General features: G+C 41.1%; 1 protein-coding gene across 1 annotated transcript in view; it reads right to left on the reverse strand.

Annotated features, from left to right (window-relative positions):
* LOC135216856 (ubiquitin carboxyl-terminal hydrolase 16-like) overlaps window positions 1-25,000 on the reverse strand; it is a 426,609-nt gene that overhangs the window by 248,644 nt on the left and 152,965 nt on the right. The window contains 3 exon segments of the mRNA XM_064252406.1: window positions 14,778-14,900; window positions 23,761-24,021; window positions 24,384-24,526. Coding sequence (XP_064108476.1) covers window positions 14,778-14,900; window positions 23,761-24,021; window positions 24,384-24,526 — 527 coding nt within the window.

A 25,000-nucleotide genomic window follows, 5' to 3' on the forward strand; every position in this document is an offset into this window, starting at 1 on the left:
GAGGGGAAAATGTCAGGACCACGTGATTGCAACACTAGCAGCTCTCCCCAGCTCTTCCCCCTCTTGGCTGTCACAGAACTAGATATATAGCTGACAATTTTAGTACCTGGATCTCGAAAAAGGTTACTGGAAGTTACTTCAAGAAGACTGGGATTTCCTTCATTCTTCCATAATTTTTTAAATATAAGCTAAAATCTTACTAATTCACTATGGTATTTTCTTTAATGAATTGATATTATTGCTGTATAAATTAATATTAATATTTGAAAATAGTAAATCATTTATTTTATCATACTAAAAAACATATTCGTAGTATATATAATATATATATATATATATATATATATATATAGAGAGAGAGAGAGAGAGAGAGAGAGAGAGAGAGAGAGAGAGAGAAGAGAGATTATAGTGATTATTTTCGTTGGAAAATACAAAGAGAGAGAGAGAGAGAGAGAGAGAGAGAGAGAGAGAGAGAAACTGTGCTAAACTATAAAGGATTCTTATCTTATCATAGTATGTGTTTTTTAAAAGCGTCGTAAACTCGGAGCGTTGGAAGCGTCAGCGTCGTAACCTCGGGAACAAGCGTCGTAACCCAGGGCGGATTTTTTTTAATGAATATTTAAGAAAAAGCGTCGTAAACCTCGGAACGTCGTAAGCCGGACCCATCGTAACCCGGGGCGCCTGGATATATATATTATATATACATACACATATATATATGTATATGTATATATATATATATATAAATAAAGTTTTTGCCATGAAGGAAAATTGAAAAGCGAGATAGCCAAGAACTTTCGGTCTAGCTTGACCCTCTACTAAGGCATAACTGATCATACAGAGGAAAAACATAGTAAAAGTAGGCTTAATATCCAAAATGACATTACAAGATTAGCAATAAGGTCAATTTAACTCTACAGAAACGAGGAAACGCCTGAGGGCAAGATTAGCGATTTTTAGGCAGCCACTCCATGGAGGAGCAAAAACACGTGGTCAACAGATGATTCCATCCAAAAAACAAAACAAAACTTTTGTTTTGAAAAAACAAGGAGGCAAAATATACAACTTAGTACCATGAAGTTTTACAAAAATGTTCCTAAAAAAATTATTGAAAAGACGAAAAAAAGGATATAAATTCGAGAGAGAGAGAGAGAGAGAGAGAAGAGATGCGAGAGAGAGAGAGTAGAGAGAGAGGCGGAACCCGAGAGGAGAGAGAAGAGAGAGAAGAGAAATAATAACTATCTACCATGTGGGACTAATTCATTTTAAGGTCCTTCATAAAACATTTTACATAATGGGTCGGTCCAAATGGTACAATCCCAGACTAAGATTTAGGTTTTGTTTTTATTAGTGATTTGTATAATTGCTGATTCCAGTAAATTTCTTGAAACATAATAATTCATTAGATCTAGCAAATTACAGGCATCGCCCCAATTAAAACAATGAGATTTTTCACTCAGATGGATAAACAGTGCACTTGAAGTCTGGGCTGTTCTAACTGAATACATATGCTGCTTAATACATACACATAAATTTTTACTTGACTGACCAATGTAAAAAGATGGGCAATCCTTACAAGGAATTTTGTAAATGTTGTTGTTATTTGTTACGGGACTATTCTTAATTAGCATATCTTTAATGGTATTGTTATAAGAGAACACTACATTAACATTAAACGATTTAAATATTGATCCTATGGTTTCAAATCCACGAAAGTAAGGCAAGCTAAGTACATTTAGGGATTTCTTTCTCATTACTAGCAACACATAAAACTTTTTTTGTGAGCTTTTTTGATAAAATCAATTATATGAGGGGTAGCAGAGATCGTTTCCTATCTTTTTTATGTATACTATTTCTTGGTCAAGATATTGTGGACTCATGATACGCAAAGCACGTAGGAACATAGAAGAAAAATTGAAATTTTAATATTAAGATGGTGGCCAGAATAAAAATGTACATATGTTAAATTATTTATGGGTTTTCTATAAATATAACAATTTGTCGGAAATTGTATTTTTCCTAACTATACAAACCTGAGGTCCTTTAACAATAGGAAGGTACTTAGCGGCAGCTGAACCGGTTGTAAGCTTCGAACAAGGGGGTTCGGTAGTTAACTACTTGTCCGGCAGTTGGTGGTCAGTCCGACTGCGAGGAGAGGATTCACTTTGCTTTAGGCCCAGGGAACGCAGAGTGAGGGGTGGCATGAGGTGGGACTATGTGTAAAGGACCTCAGGTTTGTAGTTAGGAAAAATACAATTTCCGCCAAATTGTTATTTATTCCGATATGTATACATACCATCGGTCCTTTAACAATAGGAAGACTCACTTCTTGGTGGGTGGAATCTGAGTCTTATGAACAGACTGGTGTTCGTCCTACCTTGGATTCCCTCCCTGGTCGTAAGAGCAGAGGGAGGGATCCTAGCCTCTGCCCAACTGATTGGGGTGTGTACCTCAGGATCAGTGGTCAGACTTCTGGACCAAATTTATAAGAGGGAGGCAAGCGTACTTCTTATAGATAGCAAAAGGCAAGAACTAGTTCCTACTTCAAGAGCCAAAATGAAGTCATGGGTTTGTCTCTTGTTGGCTTCCACTTCCCCCCTTGATGGGGAGTGGCGGATATATACTCCTATCCCTACTGAAAGGGATAGGATGGAGCTCAGTCGTGTAGCTTACCTGCATCGGCCTCCTGTTCAGCGTAGTGACGACCGCGGCCCTCTGCCCACAGGTAGAGGAGAAGAACGAAGGAAGAAGAGAAGCCAGTCACACACTCTTTCGTTCGTCCATTCCTGCAGTCACACAAGGAAGTGATGCTGTTCTGTCCCTCGGGTGCTGGGTTGACTACATACTTCGTTGAGCAGCCACCACAGGTCCAAAGGAAAGTGTCCAAGGTAATATCCTGAAGGTAGAATGAAGTGAAGGTGGTCTGGTTGGCCCAAACCCCTGCCTTCAGTACCTGCGCCAGGGAGAAGTTCTTGCGGAACGCAAGGGTTGGACCAATACCTCTGACTTCGTGAGCTCTCGGACGAAGAGTAAGGGTGTCGTCACTACCAGCCGTATTGTACGCCCTCCTGATCACCTCACGCAGCCGGAACGAGTGTTCTTGGACACTTCTTTCTTGGTAACCCCAGTGCTAACGAAGAGGCGTTGACACTCAGGCCTGGGTTGCCAAGTTCTCTTCAGATAGTGCCGTAGCGCCCTCACAGGACAAAGCAGCAACTCATCCGCATCATTGTCAGTAAATTTCTTCAGGGAGGGGATCATGAAAGACTCGAACCAGTCGTCAGGGACTGAAGGATTCTGAGTCTTCGCTACGAAGTTCGGGTCGAAATCGAGCGTCATGGATCCCCCTCCCCTGGAATGCTTGACGTCGAAGGAAAGACCATGAGTTCCCCTACTCTCTTCGCTGATGCCAGGGCCAGCAGGAAGAGGGTCTTGAGGGTCAGATCCCTGTCTGGTGACTCTCGGAGTGGCTAGAAGGGTCTGTGAGTCAAACTACTAAGGACGTGAGTCACATCCCACCCCGGGGGCCTGAGTTCCCTGGGTGAGCAAGACCTCTTGAAGCTCTTCATCAGGAGGGAGATCTTGAAAGAGGAGATGTCCACACCTCGCAGTTTAAGGACTAGGGCCAGGGGACTGTCAGGGATATCCAGCCATATCTGTTGCTGCGCTGCGAGAAAAGCCTCTCGCTCGCAAGAGATGGTGGATAACAGCCAGCCGTGAAGACACAGGGACTCGACGGACCGGTGGTACCGTTCTACATGTGGCTGGCGCAGGAGGATGTGCCAGGGGGAATCTCCCTCGGTGCTTCGGCGAGCAGAGCCAGCAGGTCCGGGTACCAAACGACTTGAGGCCGTTTGGGTGCCACCAGGATCATCCGAAGATTCGCAGTGATCAGCGCCCTGCTGATCACTTTGCAAATCAGACAGAACGGGAGAAAGACATAAACGATGAGGTTGTCCCATGGGTGTTGGAGAGCGTCCTCTGCAGCTGCCCATGGGTCCGGCACAACCGAGTAGAAAACCTAGAGTTTTTTGTGCCGGGTGGCGAACAGATCCATGACTGGACGCCCCCACAGGTGAAGGGACCACTCGGTTCCTATCACCTGATCCTGACAGCTGAGCTTCTCGGCTACCACATTCCTTGCCTGGAACGCAGCGGGCTGACAGCTCTGTGCAGCGGAAGGGACACTAGGCCCCTGCTTGTTCACTGAGTATCCCACCAGACGATCCTGGAACTCTTGGAGAGCGAGGAATGCTGCCTTGAGCTCCAGGACGTTGATGTGAAAGTGCTTGTTCGTGATGATCTCACACACCTGCAGCCAGCAACTCCTCCAGGTGTGCGCCCCATCCCTCGGTCGATGCGTCTGAGAAGAGCAGCATCTCCGGGAGAGAGAGAGAGAGAGAGAGAGAGAGAGAGAGAGAGAGAGAGAGAGAGAGAGAGAGAGAGTGCGAAGAGGCACTCCTCTTACGAGGTTCCCGTCGTCCAGCCACCAGGCTAAGGCCCGGCCTCACCTCCTCCGTAAGGGACACGGGGAAGAAAGGAGGGTCCCTTGCCTGTGACCAACACTCCTTTAGTCTCCATTGAAGGGGCCGCAGGTGAAGACGCCCGTGAGGGACTAGCTTCTCGAGCGTCGACAGGTGGCCAATCCCGACTTGCCAATGCTGAGCTGGTTGCTCCTGAAAGGACAGGAACTGTTCTGCTGCCTCCCTGAACCTGCTGATCTGCGAATCTGCGGGGAAGACTCGCCCTGCTACTGTGTCGATCAGCATGGCCAGGTACTTCATCCTCTGCTTGGGTTCAAGATCTGACTTCTTGTAATTCACTACGATCCCCAGATCGTGGCAAAATTCAAGGGGTCGATCCCTGTCCTGCAGCAACTGCGAGCGGGAGCTCGCCAGGACTAACCAATCGTCGAGATACCTCAGCAGACGTATCCCTACCGAGTGGGCTCAAGCCGACACCAGATTGAACACTCACGTGAACACCTGTGGGGCAGTTGAGAGACCGAAACAAAGTGCACTGAATTGGTACACCGTCCCGTTGAGGATGAAGCGGAGGTACTTCCTGGAGGATTGATGGATGGGTATCTGGAAATACGCGTCCTTCAGATCCACAGAAAGCATGAAGTCGTTCTCTCTGATGGAATCAAGCACTGATCGTGCTGTTTCCATCGTGACCGAGTCTGGCGAACGAACCGGTTCAAGGGAGAGACTATCACCGGGCACCAGCCCCCCCCGAGGACTTCTCCACCAATAAAAGTCGACTGTAGGAGCCCAGCAACTGATCCCATACGATCACCACAGCACGTTTGCTCACCATGGCTTCTACTTCCTGCTGAAGTGCTGCGTCCTTGGTCGAACCAGGAACGTATGTTTGCAGTTGGACCGGGTTGGAGGTGAGGGGTGGCCGAGACTCGAAGGGTAGTAGATATCCGTCCTGAAGGACGTTTACTATCCAAGTCTCTGCTCCAAAGTGCTGCCATGTCGCCCAATGGCTCCCAGGCACCGCCCCAACTTCCGGCAGCAGGTGAGGGGGAACGCCGTCCCCAGCGTTTCCTGACTCTCTTCGACTTCTTCTTCCCATATCCTCCTCGAGAGGACTGGGAGGAGGGCTGGTTACAGTCGCTCCTTACCGAAGAAGTCGAAGGCAGAGTCTTTCCTCTCGGCTTCGACGAGGCAATCGTCTTAGCTGCAGGAAGCGCTAGCTAAACTTTTGGGCTTAGCCGCAGTCGTCCGAGGTTGCCAAGCCACCTTTGAGACTGCCTGGTGGACCAGACAGTCACTATCATCAGTGCGCCGTTGTTCCACCGCAGCGTCCACCATCTCTCTGAGGAAGAGAGATGAGGAACTCCGCACCGGTCCATTGTGAAGACCCAGGGCCGCCTCTCGCCCAGCCGCCCTGGTCACTCGGGTGAGGACAGCGTCTCTACGCCGGAGAACCAGGTTGGCCCACAGGTTAGCCATCCGGTGGGCCAGGTAGGAGATAGCCCTACCTCCAGACTGGCACAGTCTCACAAAAGCCAGGTCCCCTTCAGGAGAAATATTCCCTAAGGAGGCCGCGGCCCTTCGACACTGTGAGGGACCACAGGTCGATCCATGAGACTGCTTGGAATGCTGCCATGGCGGTAGATTCCAAGGCGAGTGCCTCTTGCTGCGAGAACCAGAGGTTCTCCGACAGGAGCTGCTGCAGAGACACCCCTGGAGTTAGCCTAGCTAGCTCCGGGGAGCTTGGAAGACCTACCGGACCGAAGCGAACCTTCCTGTCCGGAGACAAGAGCATCCACCTGGCTCAGTACGCTGTCAGCCAAGGCGATCGCGGCAGACCCACCGTCGTCCTGGGTTCCTTCTTAGGTCCCCAGAAAGCCTACAAGCCTGATGTAGGCTCGGAAGGTGGGAGCGGTGATCTTCCCTGAGGTCGTTGTGCTGACGAATCAGCGCAATAACCTCAGTGAACGACCTCTGGATCTCGGGAGTGACTGCATCCTGCGGAGTCGGACAGTCAAGCCCCTCCAGCAAGAAAGCCTCCCGAGATCTTCCTCCTTCCACAGGAGGAACCACAACAGACCCCTCATGGTCTCCTCCTACCACCTGCGTGTATGATCTGGTCAGGCCTAGGACCGTGCCAGGTTTGTAGGGCGTCGTGGCAGGATCGCAAGGGGCACGCCGCTAACGATCACTCCTGATTGCCTCGCTCTTCCCGGTGTAGCCCGAGGAAGTTGAAGGGATCGGAGAGGGAGACCTGACGCTCACCCCTCGCCCACCAGCAGAAATGGTGTGCTGAGGGGGCTACAGGCGATTGCCAACCCGCAGTGGCGATCGAGCTGCAGGCCTAGTCCCCCTCTCCGCCCGGTCCCAGTAGGAGCGGTAGTCAGGGGACCTGCAGAGTCCGCTGTCGCAGTGGGAGCGAGGCCTGTCCTCACGCCACGCCATGCCGCTTGGAACAGCCAAGGCTGGTTCAAGCAACCAAGGGGACCGCTTCCTAGCCTCAGCCCGCGGCCGGTCTGAGACCGTCGCGTCAGCCCTGGGTACCAGCGGATTGCCACGAGAGCGATCGCTGGTCTGGTGGGAGTCACCTGAGCAACCCCCGCCAGTCTTCCGCCCCTTGCCTGGATCCTAGCGCCAAGCGGAGTTGGGTTGCCTGGGGCTTGGCTGCATGGTCACCCGCGGGTGACCGTACACTCGGTACCTCTCGCGAGTAAGAGGCTGAGATGGTACCTGGCGTTGAGGCAAAACCTCTGGCTCCAGGTGAGGAGGTACCGGTGGTAGCCGGTGCTCCTCCGGTCCCCGTCTTCTTCTTCCTTGCGGAAGGAGAGACGGGCCCCGTTCCCGAAGGAACTGGAGGACCAGCGGAAGTCCCACCCGTCCCAACGGAGTGGGACAGGCCCTTAGAAGTCTCAGGACGAGCCTTCTTAGGGGAGAAGGAGGTAACCTTCTTCTTCTTAGGCTGTGGGGCCTTAGAAGTCGAAGGGGAAGCAGCGGCAGACGACAACGACGAAGAAGACGATGAAGATGAAGACGACACCTTCCTCCTCTCTTCTTCTTCCTCATCAGCTTCTTCAGGACCACCATCAGGTCTTCCATCCAGTCGGAGGCGGGGCAGTTGCCGAAGCAACAGGGCCCGACTGCACCTGTCCGGAAGGACCTGATGGTGGGAGCAGCAACACCACGGGCAGGAACGACGGCGGCAGGAACTGGTAATGGGGCTGGAGCGGCATCGCAGTCAGGAACAGGAGGCGGGGCAGGAACCAGTGGCATCCTCTGCACAGGAGGCAGGTCCAGAGGCGAGCTCTTGGGACACTGGAAGTCAGGGGCTGGAGCAAGAGCGGCGAACCCAGGTGCAGCGACACCGCGGACATCCTCGACCTCCGGCAGCAAGTGCCTGTCACAGCATCTGGTCAGGGTCACCGCGGCTACGTGCTGGTATAGACCAGTGTGGCGGAGCAGCGTAGCCCGGCGTGGACACCGTCGTGGTAGTCGTGGTGGTCAGACCGTGGGTTACCGGTATGGCCCCTCTCGCCAGGTAACTCAGCAGCCCCTGAATCGTTGGTGTCCCTTGGACGCCCCAGCAAGTACCAGGCCCGTCCAAGATCGTCCCCCGTGGCAGCCAAACCTGAAGAAGGAAAAGTCGGGTGAGTCAGTGGGGGAATTTCCCCTTGCCCTGGGGGGGGGGGGACAGTTCCCGCCCACCCGAGCGAACGGAAGACCCCGAATACAACTGGATGTCGGGGTACCTCGCCACCCCCCCTCCACGCTTGACTGATCGAGAGAGGAGAAGGAGAGAGATCCCTCCCCCAAAGGGAAAGGAGCCATACGAGGGAGCTGAGATGGGGGAAGGAAAGAAGATGTGTCCGTAACCAAGGAAGTAACTGGAGATCCTTCCAATGACTCCTTGGCCGGTTTATGCGGCTTCTTCCTCCCCCCATAGCGCTCCCACTGCTCCTCCAACCAAGACACACATAATTCACATGTATCGGTGCGAGAGCATTCCCGCCCTCGACACCTAGTACAAAATTCATGAGGGTCAACTTCAAAAAAGGACCGAGAGGCCCCACACTTACGGCCCTCCACACCAGGGCACAATCTGTGGCTGATGGGGGGCGAGGGGGTCTCTCTGGCTCTTGTGATTCCATTTCCATTACACGAATAAAGCACTGTATGAATATAAAAAACACACACGTACTTACTGATATCCTTGCAATAGCACACAGTAAAACGAAAAGCAAAAAAGTCTTCACGCAGTGAAGCAAACCAAGCATACGACAGAAGCGGGCAGAGGCGTGAGCAACACGTCCATCTACCAGCGCGGCCGAAAGCAAAGTGAATCCTCTCCTCGCAGTCAGACTGACCACCAACTGCCGGACAAGTAGTTAACTACCGAGCCTCCTTGTTCGAAGCTTACGACCGGTTCAGCTGCCGCTAAGTACCTTCCTATTGTTAAAGGACCAAGGGTTTGTATACATATCAGAACAAACTGAATTTACATTGGAAAGATTCTCTATGTATTAATACATCTAGGAAAGGGATGACATTGTTATTTTCAATTTCAACAGTGAATTTTATGGATGGCACTAAATTATTCAATTTAGACAATAAATCATTTACATCAATACCAACAGGTAAGATTACTAAGATGTCATCTACATATCTGTACCACTTTAAGGGGACAAGTGTGATATTCAGGAGGTGTTGTCTTTCAAAAAATTTTATTATAAAGTTTGAAAGGAGAGGTGATAAAGGGTTTCCCATGGCATCTCTCCTTTCAAACTTATATATGGCCCCATAAATCGCAAATTTTATGGTGCTACACAAGTGCCATAAAACTTGATCACCATTAACTGAATCTATAAGTCAGTGGGAAGCAGAGCCCTTCTTCCCTCTCCACTCCTCTCTCTCACTCAGCGCACCGAACACTGACTCAAACAAGCTTTTTTTTTTTTTTTTTTTTTTTTTTTTTTTTTTTTTTTTTTTTTACTGTATTGCATTTGATTGTTTTCATGTTTTATCATTATGTTAAATTTATAGTGAAATAATATTTCATTTTTATGTGAATTGGTACTGCTTTTACGTACATATTATAGTAAAGATTGTACTGTCTCTTCTCTCCTTAACAATACCACGACGCACGATAACTTAAAATCATTCCTTCATTATTCCTAAAAAAATAAACGTTCCCTCCTCTACCTCAAGTTAGCTATGTATAACTGCAATGACGGATGATTTTGTTAATCATTTATGCTAAATTTTATTGTGAAAAGCTTTGTTCTTTCATTTACGTACTATTTTGTTAATATTGTTCAACTAGACTGTCTCACTCGGCACACCGAACACTGGCTCAATTAAGACTTTTCTTTTTCTTTTTTTTCTGTACTGCATTTGATTGTTTTCATATTTTGTCATTATGTTAAATTTATTGGGAAATTCCCTTATGCGAATTGTTATTGCTTTTACATACACACAGTAATACTTTAACTCTCTCTTCTCCTACTTTCCTCAACATATCAACGCTCCCTTGTTCAGTCTCAAGTCTGGGCGTGACGTCACCGTGGTTACATACGATTTTATACATCTATTATACTAAATGTTATATTGAAAACTAAATTTTATATTAAATGCTTTATACTTTTATTTATACTGCTGAATATGGTTATCACTAAACTATATACGTATTGTAAATGAAAAAAAATTTAATACAGTTTAACTTGTAAGACCCAGTAGACCGTCGAATACAAGTATAAACTAGATACATAATCAGTCAGTTCGAAGTACAAGCATTTGTTCAAAAAACGGAAAGTTTGACATAAGAAACGTTCGACAAACGAGGTACCATTGTACATACAAAAGCAGATTCAGGGGTTTCAGAAAAAAAGGGAAGGTAATAGACTCATTAAGTTAATAAAACCTAGCAATAAATTACCATGAAGCACTTTCAAAGTAATGAATCAACATTTCACACTTCCTGAATCAATACTAAAAATAAAATATTACACAAAACATTTATACATGGTACGTGAAAATGATCATTAACTTTAAACCAAAGCTTTAACTAGGCAAAACCACTCACTGGGTAAGTCACAAGAACTACACTCACAAAAAAGAAAATGAAAATTATACTACAAAATCATTACTAAACAAATTAGAGATCAGAGACTAAACAACTCCAAGTTAGTGAAAGGTTCAAAGAAGTGAATTCCCAATGTACTGCCAAAGCTGTTCGCAAAGCAAACAGGGACTCACTAAAAATATTATTAATGTAATTAAAATTTTCACCAGTGCAAAGAAAAAATAAATTTTATATAAAAATTAAACAAGAATTCTAAACAGTTCCAAAAGTCTAGGAATCACTGGAGCGCTAACCAATTAGCAAATACACAAAGAACAATTCAGTGAACTAACAAAAACAGAAAGACCATAGGAGCATGCACTGACTTACATGAGCTACCTTATAATCTCTACAAAATGGAACTTGTCTGGGATTTGTGCATGACGTACGAGTAAGTTATGTTAAATTAAATAGTTTGTGACAAAACATAGGTGCTTTTAGTAATACTAAAGATTAATCAATAGAAGGTAATACTTATGAAAGTACCATATCTTTCTACTTCTAAAGACTACATCAAACACAAAGTTTCTACAACATGAAACATTTTTTTCATACAAGACAATCAATCATGTTGAGCCCTCATTCGAGGTATGAATATCCCAAGACATGAATTCTATTGTTCTGCAGGATGAAGAAGCAGAGTACCTAAGAACAACTGCTCATGCAAGTGTGATGACCATGACCCATCAGTAAGAAGTATAACTATCTTTCATTCTGTTACATACAAAAAGTATGTGACCCAGTGAGAACAGGAAGATGGGAAATGGTAATTTTATGTATAAAAACAATTTTGTATGAAAAATCTTTTCATATTATTTATTTGCTTCACATCAAACCAACTGATCATACACAGCCCAATTTATGAGGTGAAGTAGCACAGAATGTCAGTCTAACACAAAGGTCCCATGGATCCAAGAGAGCAAAGTAAGCAGTTTGTACTTGTGGAATATATATGAAAAAATGCCGAGATCAACTAACCATTCAGGGGGGGCCATGAAAGCCAAAACCCTTGATGGCCACATCTACTGCCAGTAAACTTGACCTGAAATGATTAAAAATTCCAACAAGTACAACCTAATCCACTTAAGCATAGCACCTTTGTAATCAAAAGAATGTCAAAGATTGACTCACACCTCCATATGTCTGTACTTGTGGTGGCCTCCATATATCTGTATTCATGGAGGTTGAGTTTTCAATATTCCTCATGAAAGCTAAAATAGTTCAGGGGGGGCCTCATCTATGCTTGTCAAACTCTTCTGAAACAAGATTGCACCTGAAGGATGACGTCCCTCATACCGTAAGGCAGTGTGCTCTTCAAGACATTTGCTGTTGATGCAGTCATAAGAACAGTTTAGTTTAACATCTTAGCTGCCAGGTCCTCTTGAGGCAGTGCTGAATAGTTAACTATTCAAAGATGGTCATTTGTACCCTTGGGAATCAGTGCTGATTGGGGTAAACAGAGGACTAGTGAAATGTTGAATGCCGTTTATGTCTTGGTGATGAATTGAGAATGAGAGACAAGTCAACCAGAGACAAACGTCTGGTATGCATGACATAGCCAGACAGAACATGTCATTCAACTCCCATGCCTTGGAGACACAAAGGGTGTCAGTAAAGCAGATTTCATTGTGAGATGAGGCTGGCAGTAAAGCAGATTTCATTGAGAGATGAAGCATGAAAACCTCTTGAGTGGCCTAAAGGGACTTGGATTGTCCTATGAGGAAGACCTTCCTTTTAAGTGATGGAAGAGTATTTCAAGTGGCTGGATGTATTCATGTCAATGACCTGTGGTTCCAGCACTTGGGAGATAGCAGCTCTGTATCCTTGTATTGCAAGCACCTATTACTTCTTCTGAAGATACAAATGGACAAAGTCTACTATCAGAGAATACAGACAATGAGTGGATTCATGGCCCTCATATCACACCAATGAAAGAATATGCCTGGAAGAAGTTGATGGCAAGCGTTAACATGAACAGCGACCTCTACAGACTTACCCAATACCCTGCATTTTTAAACTCAGCTTTGATAACTTACAAAAATGTATCTGAACTGTTTCACTGAGCTGGAATTGATGATGTCGGAAAAATCCATCACCCTGATGACTTTGAGTATGTAAATACTGCCAGAATGCAAATGGCACATGATCACAATTTTTCATGTTTAATAAAACGATATGACGATAATACGTGCAATACTATACAGTAATTGAATATTGTACACAGAACAATAGTTGTATTAAAATTATCATTATTTTAAATATAACTGTCAATTGTACTATGTAACTTTTCAAATGAATACTGTCAGTGTAACAGCCTAACTGGGGACAACAGTTCATGCACAAATTTATCATCTCATATATGATGTGACCCCCTAAAATCTTTTTATGTTTTGGAAAGTCATGATATGCGAGTATGTGGTAAGCACAAGTTTTCTCACTAAGTGAGACTTGAATGGTTTTGCAATACATCAAATACCTGACATTCCAACTGACACTTCCAAAAAAAATTGGTTTTAGACTTTTTCAGTTTTTAGAATTCAGATACAGGACGTAAACCTGTATTTTGTTCTTCTAAAAGTCTGCATTATAGTCTTGTTTCATCTTTATCCGAGATTTGAAAAGTGTCTGCATGAGCCTACATCCATTGCTGTCAATATGATACAATACTGCACAAGCTACAACACCAGCCATTTACATGCACCAAGAAACATGGTTGGACATTTTACAACTTAAATGTTACTTCATATACTATTCAACTTTTTCAGTTTGCTGGTATGCTAATATCAGAATTGTCAAAAACAATTAACTTGAAAAACCAAGTTTTTTTTAAATGAATGAACTAAATATTGACCACAATAACCAATATGTTGTACCAACTAATGTCACAGTACTTCAATGTACTGAGACAGTCAAATGTGCACAACAAAATGTTGATATTAAAATTTTGCTATTCAAAATTAGGTCATTGTGTCTTTGAGGTCGAAGCACCTTCGACATTGGGTAACATGATAAGTAAGCATTTTCATAATCAAAACACCAAACTTGGGAGAATCTTACACTGATGTGTACAATTCTGAAGTAAAATGAACAAAGAAAAGGATAGATGAACAAAAACCCTTTGCAACTCTGCCCCTTTCATTTACCAAACATCAGAATACACACACCTGGGGGATATTCAGATCTCCAAAACATGCTCTATATGAATGATAGGTCTGACTGACATGAAAGAAATATTTTTTCATTTAACACTACTTACTTCAGTCTCCCTTCCATGCAACTGTTAAAAGAACATCAACATTAATGGCAACATTCATGTTAATATCTAAAAAAAACCTGTTAAGGTCTTAATGAAGCTACCACACTGAAATTATTCCATGCAACACATTAATACTAATTCTCATAACACCACATCATGAAGACACCTAACTTTCTTAATTGTAATAGTGGAGCGAATTTGTAATAGTGGAGAGAATTCAAACACATACTAATGGGAACATTGGACAAAAAAACATCAATGATGATGTACTGTAAAGCTTATTGTATGTATTGCAGTGTTGACATAGCATTCAAGTTACAATATGTACAGAATGGAATAGTGTGCCATCATTTTACAAATAACTGAAAAATACTACAATGCCTTAACCCCACTACAACAAGAATACATATCCTACAAACTGAAGAATAATGTGATGATTTCTAGGCAAGTAAAGGAATGAATCAGTGCATCAAAACAATAAACAATGGTATAAACTCAAAAAAACATTTCCAGTGGGAATTAATCTTTGCTACGCTCAGTCACCTTACATGAGAGAAATGTATGCTGAATCTAAAGACCAGGAGTGGAATGAAGCATAACTAATGAAGGTTCCTTATTCAAACCACATAAACACACCCATAAAACCCTATGGCTGCAGCTTCAATCTAAGATGGTTTACCTTCTACTGTCAAAGCAAAAAATGTCAAAACATCATATACTTGAACATACATGTCAAAGAATACCATGAACTAAAATAAGATTTAATTCTCAGCTGCATGCTGGAAGATCAAATGCTAATTTGTCTATATGTATGTGACAAAAATTCAAACAAGTATCTTGACCTATTGAGGAAAACATAGAAAACTGATAATCCACAATGGGCATTCTCTCAAGACAAAAAAAAAAAAGAAGTTACACTTACCTGTCCAAATAAGTGCCCTGGGTTGAGAATTGCATTTTTACCCACGGAATGCATGTCTTTTAAAAAGACTGCAGTAGCTAGAGTTAGACTCCCACCCTCTGGTAAGATTAAATCCAGAGGTTGCTAAGGGGATAAAGCAAAGTCATCAATTAATTTACATCAAGCAATGCTAAAGATGCATGATAATCCAGAAGCAAAACAATACTACTACCCTAAAAGTTTAGAAGTAGCACCTCACCTTAAAAGAGACTTCAAGGGTCTGGCTTTCTTAGTTAAGTTCAAAAGCAACAGGCTTTCTTATGAGTAACAAAATCTCAAGATATCTTGCCACTAACAGCAATTCCACATAGTTCCAAACCTAAACTAATCTCTACTTACACACCTCATTCAATCTAAGGAGTTTACTTAAAAATGTATGACATCTAAAATGGCAGCATAGCAAAATTATCATATCACAGCTGATAATTACAGAAGTCCACTAAGTTGAGGTGTTACTATACATATGCATACATATACATATCTAAAATAACAATTAGCAAAACTTACTTTGTTCAAAACTAAAATTTTGTATAAACCAAAACTATACTCAGTTGATAAAATTTAGAAAAAATGAAAATGAATCCTTATGGGTGCTAACTACAGTCATGACGACCAATTCATATCTATATTTCTATGAATCTTAATCCTTACAAAACAATCCTTTACATAACAATTTTATACATAAAAATACACAGAACATATCAATGATTTGTTACCAATGAAGCTATTGTTCAATTTATTCAATATATCCTAGAGTATTTGAAGTTACTAATAATAATACATAATCCTTATAAAACAGGATCTTTCTTAGAAATAAAAAATTAAAATTATTACTAATAATAAATTTCTAACTAAAGTTTATGATAAAAAATAAATTCTAATTTTGAAATACTAGGAATGCCTCCTTTTTACTTGAATATAACTACTTAACATGACTTATGAAGTCATGTTCACAGTTCTGTAGAATTTGCAAATATTTGACTGAATAGTGAAGATTTTAAATATAGCAATTGTCAATTATTTGTGAACTAACAGTTATCTATCATTTCTTTAATGTGATTACAAAACTAATTAATAAATTTGAGTATATACATTCTTGAACTATCAGTAAATATATAGTTATTTCAATGTTAAATTAAATTGTATAATTAATTTTACTAATATTTAACAGACCTCATTTTACAGCTCTTTTACAAATACTGTGTATATGTATATGTACTGCATGTATTTATCAATTATCTTCTATACCTACTTCAACTATTATAGCCAATATACTATAATTATACAGAATACAGTTTGCATCCCAAGTTCACAATATTGTAGGGGATAGGATAATGGTTGTTAACCATACATATAACTTTAATATTTTGACATAAATCACAATAATTCATTGTCAATATAATATGTATTATATGATGTACATACAAAATCATTAATATAATTTATTATTTCAGGTGCCGTTAAGTAAAATCTACCACCTGCATTCACACTATGGGTAATAGAAGTAAACACAATGAAGGATTGTACAAAGACTGCAGACAATTTTATGAAGTTGTCTTTCCTTGTCTTCACTGTACTTTATTTCAATCTATACCTACAATAATTTTTGTGAAAAATTTATAATCTACATAATCTACATGTAAAGCTGGTGGCAGCAATGATTATGGACAGATAAAAACATGTTTTAGACTACAACTGGTCTATAGTCCAGGTAAAATTCCATTGCTTGTGGCTTCCATGTTTTAAGTGCTTAAAAAATTTTATCCAGTTAAATTTTATATTGTCTATTTACCATATTAAAATATTTATACTTTACTTCCTTAATTCTTCATTTAACTCTCCTTTTTCAATACAGTATGCTTATATTACTCAACTTAAATTAGTTGCTTGACCTCTTGAGAGCACATCATCATTTGAAATGTCATCACACACCCCCTTGTTCATCAAATTTTTAAACATTCATAGTTTTTGTAAACTTTTGTCTAATTACATTTTTTCACTTTTGAGTGGTTGATTGAGATGTGCAACATGATAAAATCCGTTCTCATCATTCGTGTTCAGAACAGATGCTGTGTGATCTTATCTCACTATGCTTTTCTCTCTACAAGTTGCTTTTGTTGTGGTGGCTGTGACATTGCAGGAGCTGTTATTGCTGTGTGTACTGAGTAAGACCCCACCATCTCCTAACAGGGCTAGGAAAGTGCCACTGATTAAAAAAAAAAAAATGAATATCGCTGAGAGGATCAAGGCTGGTTTGGTCAACAGCACATATGGAGGAATAGGGCACTACCCAGTCTACCTTGTATGACATCAAATCAGCCAAGGACAAGCTGAAGAAGCATGCAGCAGACTTTGTGAAGATGACATCTAGGAGTCAGGCCTGCAATAATGGCATAACCCATCAAGATGAAACTGAACAGCTGACCTAGATCTGGTTTTGCCTGCAAGGGGCTGCCAGTGTGCATGTGCATGGTACTGATATGAAGGGTTCTGCAATGAAGTACACAAAATTCGACATGGGCTCTCCAACAAGACTCATGGCAAAGATTCAAATACCTTTGAGGAGGGAATAGAGGAATTTTGGCAGATGCTGAAAGACTTGGTGAAAAATAAAGACCTTGTTTTATGTCAAATTTACAATGCTGAGGAAACTGCTCTTTTCTAGGCTCCCTACACGCTAACACCTCAGCTTATGACAAAGAAACTAATTACCAGGTTGAAAGCTTTCCAAGCAACGCATGTATGCTTTGTTACATGTAAATGCTTTTGGTAGGCATCACTGCAAACCAGTCACATCTGGATATGCAAAGCAACCGCAAGCCCTGTGTGGGTTTTTTAATGGATAATCTCCAAGTGATTTGGTTTCATCCAGCAAAGGCTTTGTTCACCTCCATGATAATTTCCAATTGGTTCCATAACCACTTCTGTAAGGAGGTGATTTGTTGTAAACAGACGCAGAACCTCAGAATTGCCACAAATGAATGAAGGTTTCACTTCTCATCAACAATGCACCTCTGCATCCTACAACAGCCCAGATGGCTGGTGACAAGTCATAGCAGGATTGTTCTTTGCCCCTTATTACAACTGCACTCAAACAACCAATGGACCAAGGTGTTATTGTTGCAACAAAATGGCTATACCAGAGGAAATTCTTGGAGGAGTTGATGGTATTTGTGGATGACCATGAGAAAAAGCAAGGCTTTGGTACAAAGGGGGAATGGGCTCTAGAGAATTTGTGGAAGTATTTGTTGAAATCTACCATCTACGACTTGACAGGTACTGGTGCGCACTTGGAACCATATCTTGAATGCCGAAAAGGTCATGACCAAGTTCCATGGCTTTGATGTTGGTGACTTTGGTGCCCAACTCACCAAGGGCAGCAAAGACTTCCTAAGAATGACATCCAGGAATGGCTGGATGACAATGGTGGCAATCCTGGCTTTCAACTTTAGTCATAAAGTGAGGTAGCTGCTGCACAAGTTTTTAAAAGTTCAGCCTCGTACGCAGTTTTGACACAACAGAGTTATAAACGTTTTGTTTTAATTCTTACTACTGATTTTTTTAATGTGTAGACATAATACAGAAAAAAGTGTTAACCATGTTATATGGTAGTGTATTGTATGTGCAATATACTGTACCTTGCGTACTGTGTTCAATAGGAGTACAAACTTTTTTCAACTTTTATTCTTTATTTTTTTATTTTTGTAGATTTTATTATATTCTTAAGAGAAATTGGAAAAAGTGCAAATCACCTTTTGCAAATATATTTTGCAGTATAATAGTATTCTGTATGGTATGTACAATGCCTGCATTGTGTTAGCATAAAGTAGTGTAGTGTATGGATGCACTGTATCTTGTTAATTCTGGCCTAACATATTTAGTGTATACAGTTACTAACTACAGGCGGTCGTCCCCAAGTTACGACGGGGGTTCCGTTCTTGAGATGCGTCGTAAGCCGAAAATCATCGTAAGCCGGAACATCGTCAAAAATCCTAAGAAAACCTTACTTTTAATGGTTTGGGTGCATTGAAAACTATGTAAACTGCATTCTAATGGCATTTTTCATCAAAAAAACCTTCAAATATTGATTATTTTGCATTTTTGGTGTCATATTTCATCTCCCAGATGAACGTTGTAGGCGTCGTAACCCTGGAACATGTGTCGTAACCCTGGAAATAACGTCTACTGACAAGCATCGTAACCTCGGAACGTCATAAGCCGACACCGTCGTAACCCAGGGACTGCCTATATTGAAAATGTAAGAAGGAAAATTTACATTTTACACCAACAGTGTTTTTTATTATATCTGAAAACTTCCATTGTCCTGCTGGATATATGTGTGTGTTTGTATGTGTAAATATCTATATGTCTCAACTCTGAAGACCTAGCAGATAAAGTCATACAACCAGGAGGAGACGGCAGTCTTCAATTGCACTACGTACTTCTGCCCCCTCCCATGCCCATGGTAATCTTTCCACAGCATGGTACCCCAAAAGTTCTTTTATGCAAGACATACGTACTTGCAAACAATATTAGTGTCTACATAAGGGCTTTGCAAGCTGCACATTGAAAGGCAGCATTCTTCCATATGTAACTCATTAAACACACTTGGCATTTTTTTCTAATCCATGAAATCTGACAGCTCTTTAGTCATATGAACACTACCCTTGGAAATAGAAGTGATTGTCAACGAGACCCTTGACCTTCACTTTGTAAGCACTCGTCTTCAGGCACTGCAGGAATAGATATGGGAGTGCTTGCCATTGACAATTTATCAATGGCAGTGGAGGTGCCACGGACAGGGTAAGCCATGGAAGACAACCAGAATTGTAAGTCTTTGCATGTGAGATTACATCCTTCACTGTAGGCCATGTACCAGGGTCAAACTCAATGACTGCCTCATATGTAACTTCATGAAACTGAATGAGGCTCCTTATTCTAATTGGTTATTTCTTGCAATACAGAAGAAAATCCTTCTGTAATGCAATTTGCAGTAAGTACATAAGCATCTTTCTCAATCACTCGACTGTTTCCCTGGTAAAACTAATATTTGGTCACTTGGTCAAAATGAGCAATGGCTCTGATATACCTTATCTGTTCCTTCATGGCCAGGGATCATTCCAAACCATAGTCTGGAACTGAGATACCTCCCTTCAACACTTTTCCTGTCTCAGCACTTTACAGGTTGATTATCAAGATAACCAACCTCATGTCCATCAAACATAGAATGAGGATGTTTCCTTTCCTCTGGTAGTGCTAAGTAGTAACAGACAGATTTCTTTTGCTAAGCAGCCCGAGTGCCTTGGAAGCCCCTTGCGTGAGTTGTAATGTAATACTGCAGTGTACTCCATGATGATACAGCTCCTAGGTCATGCCCACAGAATTATAATAATCATCAATAAACAAATGCGACTCTTTATTTAGGTACCACTACATTAGCTGAAACACGATGTTGACTAAGAAACAATCTTATACTTACAGGCAGTCCCCGGTTATCAGAGGACTCGGTTATCGGCGGTCTGGTCCAGCGCCATAAAATCAGCGATTTATGGTATCATAACAGGCAGAGTTCCGGTTATCGGCGCCGTAACATACCTAACAGAGGTGCCATAATGGTGTTTATGGCACCAATAACCAGTTATTGGCACCATAAGTGCCATAAATCGCCAAATTTCAGTTAGCGGCAGTTTTTGCTTATCGGCACCCCCTTGGGAACAGAACCCCACAATAACCGACGACTGCCTGTATATATAAAGCTGACGGCCAGATTATGTATGTATATGTGTAAGCTTGCATGGAGAGCGAAACAACTAGACCAAATTGAACCAAAGTCGAAAAATATATGAATAGTTTATAGTGGATAGCTTTTACCCGGGTGCCATTTTAAGGCCGGATATCTGGCCATGCTAACTTCTTTATTATTATTCGTAGGGAAAAAAGAAAGCATTATTCTGATTGAACTTTTCATGGGGATTCCAAATATGCTCTTACTTTTTTTCTGTAATGAAAAATAACAGTAAGTACTATTATGGGATGGTTTTTACCCGGCTGCCGTTTTTATTCAAATAGGCGGATGGATCTCTGGCCATGTTAATTTTAATATTAATTCTTCTTTAATATTAGTTGAAGAGAAAAAAGAAAATGTTACACTGACAGACTTTTCATGAGGATTCCAAATATGATCTTACTTTTCTTCTACGATGAAAAATAGCAATACTATTATGGTTCAAAGAATGCTGGCTTATGGTTGGCCGCCGCCAGGCGATAGCAGGCTAAACAATAAAATCAAGGACATATCCAGTGTCTAACTCACACTAAACATCAAATGTGATTCTAAATTTATCAGGCTTTTTGATCTGTATACTTTGGATGACAGTCCCCTTTGAAAAGGAGCATACTTTCATCAAAAAACAGATTTTCTTTAGCACATACATAATGCAAAAACTTTGTCATACATTTGTGCACTGGACACACCAACACAAACATATCACTGTTGTCTGCTGGTATAGTTAACCAATTCATCACAAGGAAATATCACAATAACTCTGAAATGGCTAAAAGTCATCAGCAAAGAACACCAAAATGAATAGAACTTATTTTTGGTCTAATGCATGCGATCCTGCGTCGTTTTGTAAGGCCCATAAAAATTTGAACACTCACATTAATGCATTTCATCTGAAATACTGCATCTTGCCACAAAGTTGCACTTTTTTCAACACATCTCTGCAATATTTCACAGATTTGTTTGTTGCCTTTTCAAGGTACTGCAAGAATTCTTTGGTAAAATAAAGCAGGATAAATCCCAAGGCAGTCAAGGGTACTTGCATTCTCATCCCTAAGACACTATTAAAATCTAAAATTTGTAATGGGTCAGAATCTGTAGACGAATCATCCTCAACATCAACATAAAAGGTAGAGGCTGAGGTTGAAGCAACTGGTTAGTTACCTCTGCCTTGGTCATGCAACCTTGCATGCTCTCACAAAACAGCCTCACTCTTTCTGAGAACAATGGGAATATCATTCTCACTCTCAAAATCACTTTAGAATCAAGCTCTACATCACAGCTACTTGTGTCAAAGAGCTCCAGTACTTATTGATCTTCATAGGGGTCAAATTTTGCTTTTGGAATTCAGCTAGTTCTAATAAACTTGTTTAGCTCTGATGGTGTCACAAGGTAGGTCTGATACATCATCATTCATTAGCAGGCATTTTCAGCATAAAACAGCATTTTCTGGCACTTTGGCACTTTCACTGTAATCAGCAATGAGTGAACCAATTTTCAGTCCAAAAAAATATTACCAAACAATAGATATTACTGTGCATACGACACGTTGGCCACAGCAATTTTCACAGCACTCAAAGTAAGGTCAAATACTCTCACAATTGGGCACATCAGTGGCACCCTACATGAGCACTCATGAGCTGTGTCCACCTACCAGCCACCATAACTACAAACACCCATGTGCCATATTCAATTGTCTTTGCTATGATGCTTATATATGATCTATGAAAAAAATTATCTAAAAATCTTTCCATTATGTGGACTTTCATCGTCAAAATCTCAAGAGGTTGAAAAATGGATGACAACTACTTTTGCCATCAGAATCTCAATATGTTAAATGACATCACATAACAACTTATAGCTTTAAAACCATAGATAATTGTACAGAATGAGAATGGTGAAAGCTATTTAAAAAAAAAAAAATTAACGATGTATTACATTCTCTACAGATGGGAAGTGAGTCATGATTGGTGACAATTAGGAACCCTTAGTTAAAAGAATGTTTCCAATTCCCAGAAAGAAGGATACCACTCACACTTAATTAATATTTCCTTTTTGTATTAATGATTGCTAAAACGTAAGCCTTAGTTTTATTTTCCTTGAATTATCATCAATAGTTTCATCATTCTAGAATATATATTCTTAATACCTTTGAGGACAATAAAGTGCTTCAAAGTGGAGGATAGCCTGATTGCAGGACCTTAGGACATTTTACTGTTATGCGGTGAAAGGGAAACTGAGAGTAAAAAGGTTTTAAAGGTGTAACAGGAGAGAAACCTTGCAGTTCCACCATGAAACAACAGTTAGGAGAGGTGGAAAGTAAGATGGAAGAAAGAGCATATGAAAAAGGGATGAAAGGAGTTGCTGCTAAGGGCCAAAGGGATACTGCAAAGAGTCTCATGTAATGCCTACAGTGCACTGCATGAGGTGCTCTGACAGGTTACCCCACTTACCCCCCCTTTTGGGGTGCTAATGTTGGAATACCCAACAAAAAAATAAATTCTAGTTAACTGCAAAAGAAGAGAAGCCCTGATATTTACGTAATGTGTAAAAGGATAATATATATATATAGATATAGATATAGATATAGATATAGATATATATATATATATATATATATATATATATATATATATATATATATATATATATATATATATATATATATATGACTACCTTCATTTACAACAAAGAACATTATTGGTTATGTGACTGGAAAAATATTCCACAATAAAAATACTAGACTTTACTTAATATGTTACTTAACATCCTTCAGTATCACTTATTTGATTAATACTTAAACCATAATGTTAAGTTATTTTGGGTACATTACAAGAAACTGTCTTAATTCAACTGGCCTTTTGTTTATGGATTTACAATTGTGTGTAGTTTGCACAGCAGAAATAATCGTGTTTCCTTTCCATCTTACCACCATCAGCTGACTGCTCTTATTAATGCAATCTGCTTTATACAAAGGCAAACAGAAGGAAACAGCTGACTACAGACTGCTTATCCTATGACTGATACTGCACGTATAAAATATTCTTAAGAGAAATGAACTCCAATAGGAAACTACACTAATATGAGCCATAAATTTAAGAAATCTACATAAAATGAAGCAAAACTGGCTGATCAACTACCACAAAACAATTCATGACTTGCCAACTCCACATCCTCGTCATCTTCATTTTCATTTTCTTGAATAATTTCTTTCCTTTGCTTTTTTATTCTTCCATTTTCCGTCATACGTTTTTCAACATCATTTTCTCCATTTCTGCTTTGATCTGAAGTCTGTTGTCCTGGAAGGTAAACTCTCTGACCGCTTTGACACTGAACATCAAGCAGCTGTGTGAGGTAATGAGTTTGGGCAAGTGACTGCATGACGGAGTTGAAGAAGCAAGTATTACCCAAATTGCTGAGTCCCTGCAAAATCATTCAATAAGAAATCTCTTAAAAAGCCTTTAGTGTTTGGCTGGGAAGGAAATCCACAGGACAACTATTAATAAAGTTCATAAAAAAAACTGTGAAAACTGGTGAACAGCATTAACCACAATTCTGCAGTGAAAAAACTATCAATCAATATATGTAGAGAAATGGTATGAAATGATACACATTACAGTGCCATGAATATGGCTAAGGCACCTGCACACATGCACCTGTTTTCATTGCATTTACAGGAGAAAACAAAATTTGATCACTACTAACTGGCTAATATTATACAGTATGCAAGTCTCATAACTCTATAGGAATAGCAGTAGTGATAGTTGTTTAGGGACACTCCTTACCTTCACTTTAGGCAAGGATGCCAGAACACTAGCTTGTGCATTTCTCTGATTCTTTGCAGCTTTGGAATTATCATCAAAAGAAGCCACAGAACATTTTGCAATTGTCATAGAGCCAGTGGTGGGGCCCGTCACATGTGCACTCTCTGAAAACAAAAAAAGTTTTTAAAATACTGAAAACACCTTGGAAGCTATCATGAGTCATCTACTAAATTCACAAGAATTAATGTTATTTGACAGAGATATTGAATATAAAGGCAGTACCCGGTTATTGGTGGGGGTTCCATTCCCGGGAGTGTGCCCGATAAGCAAAAACCACCATAAACCAAAACTCAGTGATTTATGGCGCCATGCCATAATGGCGCTTATGGTGCTGATAACCAGTTATCAGTGCCATAAGCATCCTTATGGTGCTGATAGCCGAACTCATTCCGTTGTGGTGCCCGAAAATTGCCAATTCTATAGTGCTAGACAAGCGCCATAAAACCAGATCGCAGATAACTGGGGACTGCCTGTACAGTACAGGTTATGCTTTGAATCTTTCTTTTGTAATTGGTAGCATCTCTCATCAAATGGAGTTATGATATACAGTAGTACCTCGAGATACGAAATTAATCCGT

Source organism: Macrobrachium nipponense, chromosome 11 (genome assembly GCF_015104395.2).
Source record: "Macrobrachium nipponense isolate FS-2020 chromosome 11, ASM1510439v2, whole genome shotgun sequence".
NCBI lineage: Eukaryota > Metazoa > Arthropoda > Malacostraca > Decapoda > Palaemonidae > Macrobrachium > Macrobrachium nipponense.